The sequence below is a fragment of the Kryptolebias marmoratus genome, linkage group LG17, assembly GCF_001649575.2.
Source record: "Kryptolebias marmoratus isolate JLee-2015 linkage group LG17, ASM164957v2, whole genome shotgun sequence".
Taxonomy (NCBI): domain Eukaryota; kingdom Metazoa; phylum Chordata; class Actinopteri; order Cyprinodontiformes; family Rivulidae; genus Kryptolebias; species Kryptolebias marmoratus.
In genome coordinates, this window is record NC_051446.1 from 15624637 (window position 1) to 15637631 (window position 12995).

General features: G+C 45.9%; 1 protein-coding gene across 2 annotated transcripts in view; it reads right to left on the bottom strand.

Moving 5' to 3' along the window:
• The window catches only part of doc2a (double C2-like domains, alpha), a 29792-nt gene that overhangs the window by 6069 nt on the left and 10728 nt on the right, over positions 1-12995 (bottom strand). For both annotated transcript variants that reach the window (XM_025010291.2, XM_017437517.3), the window contains exons 2-7: positions 9431-9777; positions 8572-8651; positions 7673-7747; positions 7295-7404; positions 4339-4465; positions 2626-2685 (exon numbers count right to left, since the gene is read on the bottom strand). In XM_025010291.2, the coding sequence (XP_024866059.1) occupies positions 2626-2685; positions 4339-4465; positions 7295-7404; positions 7673-7747; positions 8572-8651; positions 9431-9773 (795 nt within the window). In that variant the 5' untranslated portion in view covers positions 9774-9777. The remainder of the gene's footprint in view (positions 1-2625; positions 2686-4338; positions 4466-7294; positions 7405-7672; positions 7748-8571; positions 8652-9430; positions 9778-12995) is intronic.

Genomic DNA, 12995 nt, shown 5'->3' on the forward strand with positions numbered 1-12995 from the left:
GGGGGGGGGGGGGGGTGTTCTGTCAGTGCTGTTCTGAGAGCAGCCTCGTCGCTGTCAGGACATCAAATGTAACAACTAGCGACACAAAGGAGACGGACAGAGTGTCTTCACCTCCTCCTGCTGTTCCTGAGTGAAGAACATCTGCTTTAACACAAGCTGCCATGTTGTCCTTTTGGAACCAGAGCTCTCGGGATGTGCAGCCTTCAGGCATCAAATAACGAATCACAGCAAACTCGTTCAAAATAACAGAATATTTGAACATATGGCAGCACAGTGAAGTCACCGCCTGTAAAAACATGATCAGAAATGTAGATTTTTTTTTTCAGTTTTTAAGCAGATAAATGGCTCATTTGTTTACATGAACTTAAGCCCATACTGGGGCCAGCCAACAGGGGGCGCCTGTGAAGTTTAGGCTTCAGATGCAGTTTAGTTATTAATTTATGTCAACAGTAACAACCCTGTGCTGCCCACACACGTGCCTGTCTTTAAATCTGTTCTATACGCTCAGGTATGGACAAAACTGGACAAAGGAATCGTCCGAATCATCCGACCCGTCCGTCTGTCCGCGTGCCTCTCTGTCTGTCTCTGTTCTGAGCTGCTGGACAGGAACAGGTTTGTCATCTTGAACCAACTGCTTCCAGTCACGGCCCTAAAGTCAGTCTCTCTCTCTCTCTCTGGGCTGCATCTGTTGGAGACCAGCTGGGGGCTCAAGACTCCAAGAAAACTGGAAAACGTTTCGTCCGAGTCTCACTGAACCGAGTGACCGACGAGTCGCGTTCTGAGCAGGGAGTTTCGTGGAAATCACTCTTTGTTTTAGAGCACATAACTCGCAAAAACTGAACCGAAGAACTGAAGGCAGGCAGATTTGGATCGTTATAGGAAATCACCTGCGTACGGCTGCAGGTATAAAAGTAGACGAACTGGAGAGGCTGCAATTAGCTTGAGACAGGTTTGAGACATCTGTGACGACAACGGGACTGCTTTAAGAGACATTTTGTCCTCCACGTCACTTTCAGCTGAAAAGCACAAACTTGAAATGACTCAAAGAACGGTGCAAACGTCTGTTCTGGGTGTAAATAAAAGAGACTTCTCTGTGAGTAACCCCCGCCACATTAAAATAACACCGCTGCTGCTAAAAAAACAGCTGATTCGGCTCCTGCTGATGATCCAATTAGAGAATCTTTGTTGTTTTTGAGCCTCATGTCTCGATGAAATAACCAAAAACCCAAACCAGATCTTGTTCGTCCTTCAGTCTCATTAGGATGAGTGAAATAAAAACCCCCGCCTGTGTTTTCCACCAGATTTATTGTTGTAATTGTCGTCTGTTTTTCTCATCCCCTCCCACATTATTTCCTCCTTTCTCCTCATTCCTTACGTTTGTGCCCCCCCCCACACCTGCCAAATGAGTCCCTCTCTACTGATCTGTGAAGGTCTGTGTCGTTCCATTAGCAGATACCTGCCCGCTAATGATCCTCGCTCGCCGGGAGTTTTAAAGTCTGCAGCTCATCGGGGACAGATGGCTGAATTGGCAGCGATGTTGGTTTCCACAGAGAGAGAGAGAAAGCAAAAAAAAAAAACAGAAAAGAAGGAAGAGAAAATCCCGAAGATGAGCTGTTGAGATAATCAGGACACGAGATGCGAAGCTCATCGATCGACGCGTCTCCCTCCCACCTGAAGGGAAGGCTTAATGAGAGACGGGGACGTGCAGAAGACGAGACGAGTCTTTATCGTCCTCTGTGGTGGAAGACGTTGTAAAAACGTCGCACCTACAGTGCTGCACATCTCTTCTAGAAATAACGTTTCCTGTATTTGCGCTGTAGGCTGTGGGGTGGGGGGGTGAGTCAGGGGCCTGGGAGAACATCGCCGTCTCCCTCCTCGCCGTTTTTCTCTGCTGCTTCTGCTCGTCTTTTATCCGTCCCTTTATGACGGTAACCGTTCGGTGTTATCCGCAGAAAACCCCGCAGCCCGGAGTGACTCAGAGCTTTAAAAAAAACAACACGAGGGCCGCTCTTCTCCCTGAGCCGATAATTCTTTTATTCTTATGTTCTCTCGGACGCCGCCGCTTCGGAGAGGAGACAGAGTCCGCTTTAAAAAACCAGAAAAGGTTATTTTAACAAAACAGACATTTGGTGTTTAGTTAAACCAACCAGTAGAGGTTCTGTTCAGCTGCCTCGCTGCTGTACGACAGGCGTTTATGTTTAGTCGCTTCTCGCAGCTGGTGGCTCTTTGTTACGAGCCGCCGTTCGTCTGTTACCAAAATATCCCACAAACCGCCGAACGGATCGGAATGAACGTCTCAGGAAGTGAACCGAACTGGATGGACTGAATTCGAGATGGCAGCCACAGCCAGTTTACCAACATAGAAACGACTCTGAAGTCAGGTGTGGGAGTAGCTGAGAGTCCTCCCCAGCACAGGCCGCGAGGACCAACGTGTCTCTGGACTTGGTCAGGAGGCTGGATTTAATCCGTCGGTATCTGAGTGTAGCATGTGGACGGAGTTGGGATCATGGACACCTGAGTCTTGCTCCTGACGACAGACTGAACAGACGGACTGGACGGACGGATGGACGGACGGACAGGGGGATGGCGAGACACAGATGCACGCGGAGCAGCGAGGGCGCTCACCTCTCTCAGGTAGCAGGAGATTCCTCTCAGGGCCGAGCTCATGGCCGTCGGCGAGGGCAGCTGAGGGAAAACAAAGGGGGAAAGGACAGAGACAAAACGTGAGGACGGGGACAGATCTATCAGTCTGGACGTTACAGGCCTGAGACAGCGCGGGGGGGTTCAGGACCGTTTGATGGCGGGGTGCCTCAGAGGGATAATCTAACATGAAGCAGTAAAATCCCGGCTCGCCTCCTACCGCTGCTTTTATTTTTTAATCCATTTGTCCCACCTCCCCCCCATCACCTCACACTCTGTCTCCTCGCCTTTCATTTTTCTGATCTCCCAGCTGACATTTAGCTGCACGAAAAACTACTCGCGGGCTTTGAAAGTACCCACGACCCCCCCCCCCTTTATTTGGAGTTTGAAGGAGGCAGAAATCATGTCAGTGGGTCAATAAAAGCAGCTCCAACGTTTCTGTCTCAGGTCTGTTTCAGTCCAGGGCTGCTTTCCTTTCAAAGATGTGTTCCAACAAAATATTTCTTCAAACACTAACTGTTTGCAATAAACAAAAAGGTTGTGCTTATTTGCTGGAGTTTAAAGTGACAATATCAACAGCTTCCAAAAACCATCTGGGTGAAAAATTAACATTATAGAGGGAAAAAAATAAAAAATAAAAAACTGAAACCAATAAAGCAGCAAAGTGTGAAGCGTACAGATAAAGAAATAGTCTATTTTTTATGTTTGGGTATTTCAAATCACTTACACATTCACAACTGGCACAAACACCCGCCCTGCTTGATCTGACTGCGTTCTTTAGCGCTCGATAAGGCCGTGAACCCCCTCCGTGGTCTGGACCCCTTTCATCCTCACGGGTTTGGTAGTCCGAACACAATCCGTCCTGAGCCGAGAAGAAGGACCGCCCTCTGACCCGACACGAGCAGTGTGGCTTCATATGAAGAGTTAATATCTCACCTGTTGTACATGGCTCTTCGAAGGGAAACAATTTGAGTTTATCCACGAGCTAACGGCTAGTCCGAGTAAAGCTAAGGCTTTAAAACAACTCATCTGGAAAATCTCATAGTGGGTTAATTTTTAGAAGCCTGCGGTTTTGCGATTATTCCGACAAAAATGTCACAAAATTTAGATTAAGTGCTACAGATAGCTGCCACTGCTATAGTGAGAAACTGACGGTGGTGTAAAAGTTTTACAAAATAACATTTTCCTGACATGTTTAGGCTCTGGTCATCTAAACCGAGGTCATTAAACTGGCGAGCCACGAGTTAGAAGGACATTAAACATTCAGAACTGCTTTAAAACAGAAACTTTGTCCCTTTTTCTTTTCTTCTCGCTGAAACAAAAGCAAGCGTAAAAAAAAACAAAAAACGACGCTTTGAGACTTTATTCCCTCACGTAATTACTTTCCGTGGCCGAGCGCTGAAAAGAAAAGTGAACCGCCTCGTTATCGTTTTTTCTTCTGACACTCCTCAACTGACTTCATGCATTAAAATAAAAACCAAAAAAACTTGTTTACGTTCAGCCTTTCGACTTAAACGTGAAAACATGCTAAACGTGACGAGGGACACGGTGGTGATTTGTTAACGGCGCCTCCATTTTCCCACCTTTTCACCTAAAAAGCTGCGTTTGTGAGTCACACAGAAAGCACCGCAGCTGCTAGTCTGTCTCATACACTTATTGTCCTATTTCCTGTCCTCTTTTGTTTTTTTTTGTCCTCACAGGAGGTGGATGCTCCAGACAGATGTTAAAGTGTTTGGTCTGGTCAGGCTTCACGCGGCGCAGGGCCACCCTTGACTCCCCGATGAACTCATTATGCGTCAGCTTGTCTTCGTCGCACACGGACACCCTGGGAGACAAACAGAGACAGGGCTGGCAGGGGGAGGTAAAAAAAAAAAAAAAAAAAAAGAAGAAAGAAAAAAAAAAAAAAGAAAAAGGACAAACAGCGAACGAAGCATGAATAAGAAAATGAGAGTAGCTGCTTTAATGGAGGGGCTGAGTGGTTCTGTGTGCCTCCAGGAGCAGAGCGGTAAAAAAAAAAAAAAATGTTCTCGTTTTGTGGCAGCTATGAAACAAGAGAAGGAAGCCCATGGCGGACACCTGATCGGAATTTGAAAACAAGAAATCATCGAGCGGACCGGTCGGATTTGCATATTCTGAACGCAGACGTCGCCTTTGCCTCCGCTGGGGGTTCAGGTGTGAAAGTGCATCACGGGCGCTGAAGCCCATCCATATTTATGGCCCTGGTGAGCTAAAACCTGTCAGCTGGGGGGGTGGGGACCAAAAAGGTGCCGTCTGAAGGGACGGAGTGGCGTGAGGCGTGAGGTGGGGAGAGGTCAGAGACGGGAGGAGTTATTTAAACATGAGGGAGGATCGGGGAGCGGTCCCATTTCTCGTTTCCGGCGCTGAATTTAAACGGCAAGAAGCGCCCCGCCCTGATCCCATCAGCCTTTGGGGGCTGGTTGGTACTGGAATCTGATGACATTAAACTGGAAAAAAAAACAAAAAAAGAACAGAAAAAGCAAGGAAGAAAAACAGATTTTTTTTGTTTGTTTTAAAGGACCGGAGGGGAGAGTGAGTCCAAAAGGTCAAAGAGTCAAATGTGAAGGAAGACGTGTGAACATTTCTTTAAAATGTCACCAAAACAAGAAGAAAGATCTGTTAAACCCACGTCAGAGCGGGAAACAAACCAACTGAGACGCAGGCAGCTGCTTTACTGCACTTTATATTCATGAATATATGGTTTTATATTCATGGTTATATGGTTTATATGAATAAACCATGAGTCGATTCAGCAGGAAGACTTTCTGCAGCAGCGTTTACAAAAGAGGGACAAATAAAATAAAGATAACATTCAGGATTTTAACTTCATCAATCAGTGACATGATTCAACATTATCTACGTTTTACATCAGCAATATATTTTAGATTTAGATTTAAACTAACCACCACCGCCGCCGTGCAGCTTGTTTTTGAACAGAACCTCTGCTGGGTTTAAGGTTCTGCTGTTTTGGCTCAGATGTACCAGAACCAGAGCTGCCCTCACAATGTCTGTAGACCACAGGTATCAAACTCAAGGCCCGCGGGCCAGATCCGGCCCATTTAAATATTATTAGACCTGGCCCTGTGGTCTGGGACAGATGGATTCTCTGTCGCTTCTCGTTTAGTTTAGTGAAGTCTTCCTGTGACCGTTACTTTGAAGCCAAGAAAATGAAGTTTCTATTTCTCAGTAATCTTTGATTTTGATGTGAAAAAATCAGCCGAGAGCATCAAACAGGACCGATCGAACTCTTACTGATGAACCTGCAGCCAAGAAACGATATCAGGTATCTGACTTGAGTTAATCTACATCAGAGCAACAGAGTCTGCTTTAATTTGTCGTCTTTTGTATTTTCTTCTTGTTTCAAAGGTAAATGTTTGTAGCTGTATGATCAGAGTTTTGTTTGTCTTTTTAGCTGTTTTAGAGGAGAAAAATTCACAAGAAGGCAAAAGAAATGAATGCTAATGATGTTTCTTTTAAAGTTCAATCTATTTTTCTTTGTTTATTAAAGGATGTTTGTTTGAAATTCAACTGGGAGAAGGGATCTGATATTCCTGTATAATTGATTTGATGTATTACATCTAAAACAAAAGTTCATTTATGTTATTTTTAACAAATATTGATCAGGACTGACCCTCGGCTCAGATCAAGGTTTTAATATCGTCCCCCTTTGTGTAACAGAGTTCGACCCCCCCGCTGTCGACGAGAACAGGTCATCTGTACAATGGTTTTCAGCGAGTTATAAACCAAGAAAACCTTTTAAGGGATTCTGTACAAGCCCCTGAAGCGGTACGGTCATGGTTGGCCCCAGTGGGTCATGTACCATCATTTTGTGTGATTTTTTGTTCCCTCGTTGCCACATTCTGTGGGACGTGCACCGTTTGCTGAAAGGAGACGTCGCAGAAAACAACAACGTGATCCAAATCTAATCAGCTAAAAAATAAGGCGCATGCCCATCTTTCTGTCTCATTTTATCAGTTTTTTTGTCAGATAAGTTTTTTTTGTTTTTAAGATCCTCGATGAACACTAAGATGATTTACGTGAAAAAAGTCTGTGACAAAAGTCAGCGTCGGAGTGTTTTTCCCCGGCTGGATTAAATTAGCGTGGCGTCGCGGGTCGGCAGCAGGGACAGTTCCTCTGATCTCCCCGGAGAGGTAAACCCGTCCATCCTGTTTAAATCCAACTCTCGTGTCCGCCACGGCGAAACTTTCCGTCGCAGGCAGAGATGATTCGCAGCTTTCGTCACCTCCAGAGGGGAGAGGAGGGTCAATGAAATTAAAACACCCGGCGGTGCTTCGTCTGACCTCAATCTGTCACTGCGACTTGGAAAGGCAGAAAGCAGGGAGGCAGATGGAAAGAAACACAAAGAGAAAAGAGGGAGAGATCTTTTCTGATCTCAGTGGACAGAGGAGATGCGAGGAGGGACGAAGGGCGAGGTGACAGAAGAAGAGGGTCGGAGGGGCGGCGGAGATAGCCGACTACAGGAAAGGCTTTTAACTGATGGCAGAAGACTGAGCGGCTGAGACGGATGATAAGGAATCTTTTGTGAGCGTGACTCGGATCTGGACGGGTTTCCAAACCCAGGAGGGCTGGAAACAAAGTGGACGGAAATAACCCGGTCTGAGGGGGGGAGGTTTACCGGAGGGTTTTGCGGTACATGTCCTCCTCGGTGATCCCGCAGTAGGTGAGCGTCTCGTTCCAGACGGGGTTGAGTGTGTTTCGAACAATCTTGGTCTTCAGTTTGTTGGCCTGCACACCACAGCAGAGACAGGAGGAGGGAAAAAAAAAAATCACTCTAAATGCCTGAAGCACAAAAAGCAGCAAAAACAGCCCCCGAGGTCATTTCGTCTTACCGCCGATTTATTCGCCTGTGATTGCATTTTTATGATAAAACTCTAAAAGTGGGAACTTGATTGAAAAGTGCGCTTCAGCACTGTTGGTGGCGGGGACCCGAAGGTCTTCATCTATTATAGATAAACACAAAAAAAGTACAGCTTTGCTGGGAATTAAATCAGACCTTGCACGCTCCGGGCAGCAGGTGCAGCTTGACGTAAGGATCAGCCAAACCGTTGAAATCCATCGGTTTCAAACCCTAAAAGAGAAAAACACGAGATGTGAAAGGAACAGGGTGCAAAGATGACATCCATTTTAAATTAGGGCCAGAAGACGCTTCTGGCCGTAACAGGAAGTCACCATAAAGGTTCAAGTTAAGGATCTAAACAGGTTCTCTGGTACCATGTTCTCCTGGAGTTCATGAGGAAAGTCATGAAAGATGCTTGGTTGCCCTTCAGATGTCTTTTGAAGGGCAAACATAGAACCAGGGGTCATTAGGGGGTACCAGGGAACATTTGGGGGTACCAGGGACCATGGGTTGACCCCAACGAGAGAACCGTAAAATTCTCATTGTTTCTGTCACAGTTCAGGTTCGCTAACACTACTCAGGTGACTGAAGGAGGTTCAGTTTGGGTTTTACACGCTTTGATTCACATTTTCATTTAAAAACATCAATTTGGACAAAAAACAAACTCTTGGAACATGGGAACACGGGAGCACGGGAACTTAAGAGCTGTGTTTTTTCCGACCCTGGATCATACAGTAGAAAAAATACCTCCCTGTAACTTTAATATCCGTCTCTGTGAGCCTCCACAGGTACGAACACTCTGCGGCGTGCTCTGCATGCTAACATGCTAACAACACCACAGTACTGCAGCACCGGCAGCTTCCTTCTAAGGTCTCAGCAAACTCTGACTGTAAGAGTCCAGACTTTATTAAAGCAGTTTGTTTTTGCGCAGAAATTGGATATTTTTGACAGTGACTGGAGTAAGGCGACAGAGCCGTAGCTGGAGGTGGTTTTTAAAATAAATTAAAACAATTTATTTGAGCGCATTAACGTGACGCAGGGCGCCCGGCCCTTACCTTCGCCCTGAGGACGGTGCAGTGTAAGGAGCTCGTGGCTTTCTCGTACAGGAGGTCAAACTCCAGCGTCCCCAAGGAGGCTGGAAGGAGGAGAAAAAAAAAAGAAGCAGTCAGTTACTTTGGACTTTATTACCAGCACATTTCAACACTTCAGAACGATCCTTTCTGCCTTTAGTCATTCTGATGCTTTTTTCAGAATCACAAGCTTATTTTTCTGCTACAGATAATTGTTAATACCAACATGATCTCTGAGGACAACAATCTACTTTTTTGACGTAAGATGATTATGGAGCAAAAACTAGTTGTAATTTTTTGTGTTACGCCACCTTTCATCACACTGTTTTGACACTCGGAGGTGAAATATAAAACTAACGCACTGATTGTCTCTTTCAGCTTGAGTCAGTTCCCAGCATGGCTGTCTTGAATTTAAAATTATTTCCAGGCGAAAATGAGCTTTTTTAGATCTAAGTAATTAAATACGATTTGTTTTTATTTTGTGATAACGACAATAATAATCCTGACAAAAGGAATGTCGCTAACTCGAGATGATGAAACTGACAGAAATAACTCATCTCTCGCCTTCCTTACGTCGGCTGAAAGAAGTTGTTGTTAATTTGCTGACGTCGTCTCTGCTCTCCTAAGGGTTGTTAAAGGGACAGTCTGGGCATTCTCAGCTGAGCACAGACTGTTTGTGTATCGATGGGGGAGCTAACAGTTGTTTTGTCACCCGTTAGAAGTGAAGAGGCACCGAGGTTTAGTTCCGTGTAAACTGTGGTAAAGATGCACGCTCAAAGCGGTCGGTGTCTGCAGGTCGACTCGTTCCGAGCTGAAACCCGACCGCTCCACTCGGGCGACTCACTGTTGTCATCGCTGTCACAGCTGTCGATCTCGATGGAGGTGTCCATGCTGCTCATGGCCGACAGCGACCCCCCTCCGCCCGCAGCTCCTGGTAACAGTGGAGACAGAAGGCCGCTGCTTCCTCCTCCGCCTCCTCCTCCACCTTGACCTGCACCGCCCTGGCTGAGAGCAGCCGGCGCCGTCAGCTGGTTGGGCGAGAGTGGCTCCGAGAAGGAGGAAGTGGGCGAAAGGCGTGGGAAGTAGGCAGAGATTTGGCGGATGGGGCGGATGGGGCCCGGGGACACGTCGATGGCCATGTGCTCCTGGATGGAGATGCCTAAACGATTTCCTTTTCGCACCGTCATAGGGCTGCGAGGAGAAAAGCACACGCAGACTGTTAAAAATCGGTCCTCATCACTCAGAACCTGAAAACACATTCGGCCGAGGCGAAGGCGAAAACGCTGGCGACCCCGTATCTGCTCATCTCTGAGATTCTCATCCGTCAAAACGAAGATCTCACATCGGGGAGCTCTTACCTGGAGCAGCTCGCTCTCTGAAAACTCTTATCGGGGTAATTATCGAGTTTTAAAGTCGTTTCTCATAAGACGACAAAACACGGCAGAGGATGTGCAACATTTGCATCTCAAATGAATAAATCTGAATAAACCCAAGCTTATGAGGGAGGATTAAAGATAATGGACCAAAAGGGTTCTCCTTCGCATCCTAATCACCCTCAATAAAACTGAGTGTGTATGTGTGTGTGTGAGAGCAATTCTTTTATCTAAAATGTCTGACAGTCCTGCATAAACAGGCAGCTAATTACAGAAGGAAGTCTTTACACGCTCAAGTGCTTTTTGTTCCAGTCGGGTATTTAGGTTTTAGAAAGCCGTGGCTGCAGTTGAGTCGAGTCGACCACACGGCTGAAGGGTCGCCTCTTTAGGAACAGAAACATCTCGCAGCTTTTGTTTTTATAACGGCAGCAGAACTTGAGGGGGAGTTTTGTTCTCGATACTGCATCAGGCGATCAAAACAGAGAAGTTCGTATGACGCTTTGCACTTCCTTTGTTTAGTCAGATCTCAAGAACTCTTGACACGGAGGCTAATGTGGATTGGTCGGGTTGGAACTGAAACAGGACGGAAACGAAGCCATAAATCCAAAGTGTCTGCAGGGATGACGACGGACGGACAGGAAGCAGCTTTGGCAACGGTCTGGTTCGAATTTCTGTAACAAAGACTGAAAAGGATAAATGACATTTCAAGAAACACTTAAAGTCTGAGTCCATTTCCCAACATCTGCAACACGTTTCTCAGCTTCATCCATCCATTTAACCACGGTTCTTTGGTCTAAAACAGCCAAAAATCACCCGGCCCTAAATACAGCAACATAAACATAACATAACATAAAGTCTACAGCAGTCAAAACAAAAACAAATGACCAGCGTTACATTTCTTTACATTTCTACGTCCTTCCATCCTCACGTGACTGACGTAAGAATTAGCTTCACGCTAACATTAGCTTAGCATAAAACTCACAAAGCTAAAACAATTTGAAACAATAAAACCCAAAAAGATAAGGTCTGCAGTTCACTGAAGGACGACTTATTATAAGAGTTGATTAAAAGTTTAAATTAAGAACCTTTAAAAACGTCTCAATACGTCACTGCAGGAGGCATGGGGTCAACGTTGAAAACAAGAAAATAGTTTGCTTTATTTTATCTAAATGGAACAATTTCAACCAAACAGCCACAATAACGTTTGATAAATAAAATTAAGGCCACTTTGGAGGTTCTTTAAATGGATTTTTATTTGGTTATGGGTTTTCTTTTAATCTGAAATAGCCACCTCCGGCCACTAGGTGGCAAGAATGTCCACACTGTCATTTTTAAAACACACAGAAGAAACATTTTTAGCTTGGTGAAAGATTCTTTTGTTTCTCTTTTTTCCTAACACGGTCCTGCTGTCTTCAGCCTTTCAGGCCATCCACGTCTCCCGTCGTCGTGTTTTTATTTTCCATAAAGTTTTCCTTCAGCGGGTTTGTGTTTCAGAGCCGTCGCTCATAAGGGTGAACCTAATACTACCGGCTGACCTTTGACCTTCAGAGGACTCGTCCAGCTTCAGCTCGGCTGCCAACAAAGCCGACGTCTGAAGCCGATGTGGGACGATCCACATCTTGCCTTCCTATTAAAACCTGCAGCAGCCATTTTGGTGTGGCGAGCGAGCTCGACGCATCACGACTCCTTCCAGCGCTTTAATGAGCCGAAACCTTTTGGCTCGCCCAACTTTTCAGAGCTTCGCTGAAATATTGCAGGGAGGAGATGAATGGGTTCTTATCGCAGTAAACAATATTCCAATCAAACCTCTGCAGCCCTCCGATGGATGTCACCTGAAGTGGAAGGCGGGAAGGCACTGCGGCGAAGGTGAAAACAACTTAATGAGGCTCCCTGTTATCGTGTAGATTGATATAGAGATCAATAAACGGAGACGGGCTGCTAATAACCACCGTCATGATGTGAGACGCAGAACAATTCATCAAAGCACGCCAAACGGAGGCACAGCCACTTCCTGTCACATCATTAATTCATGCGTCCACACACACGGTGCTGCCTTGTGTTGACGTAACGTTCGCAGTCGTTTGCCTCCCAGTTGTGGCAGATGTGGCAGGAAGCCGGAGCAGAACCGGCAGCTCCGGCAGCAGCCCACGTACCGCCCCGTAGCGCCGCAGGCCCACATCTCTCTGCTGAAGCTGATGATTGATCGCTGCACCCCCCCACTGCCAGCTGGAATGTCTCTCTTCACTCCATCCTCTTTGTTACTCAGACAAAAACAAAAAAGACAACAACTATGTGGGGCAGGTTTTCGCCCTAAACTCACAACTTGGTCCTGAGGGCGCGTCGTTCCTTTGTCTCAGCGTTTTCAACTTAAAATCCCCTCCTGAACTACATCCCAACCTGTCGGCGTGTTGGTGGCTTATCCAGCCAAAGACTTTGTAGTTCGTTTAAAACAGTCACCTCTGAGCCTGACTAAGAGGATCACCAAGGAGCACGGCGCACGTTAAAACGCTGACGGTTCTAAATCATGCATTAAAGCTGTCAACCTTTAAATTCATGTTTTGGGGAAAAAAATGAACAAAATCACGGTTCAAACATATCCTCCTGTGAGGACTTACAGCCTCTCAGTCAAAGGCTGACTCTCAGCTACTACCACACAGAGTTTAGCTCAATATCTGTAAACTAGCTGAGCCGTTTTCTTGATTAGCTGTGGAGGCCATCTTTAATTGGGCTGACTCCACAAGTTAAAGTCACAACAGCTGTTAAATACAAGATTCTTTAGTGTGTTTGATTTGATTTGATTTTCCTGTACGTGGGAATCATCGACGGTCAAAATAACCACTAAACACGCCTCATTTCCTACTGTTAGTTTACTGCGTCGCTCTTAATAAATGAGCAAAAACGGCAGAGTCTGGTTTTGTTGCCAACAATCACGTTTGTTGACATTTCGAACGCTGAAGAGTTTGTTTCAGTCTCGGAGGATATCGAGTTGGTAAACTAATCCCTGGATGTAAACAGAGTCTGAGGGACGTCGGGTCA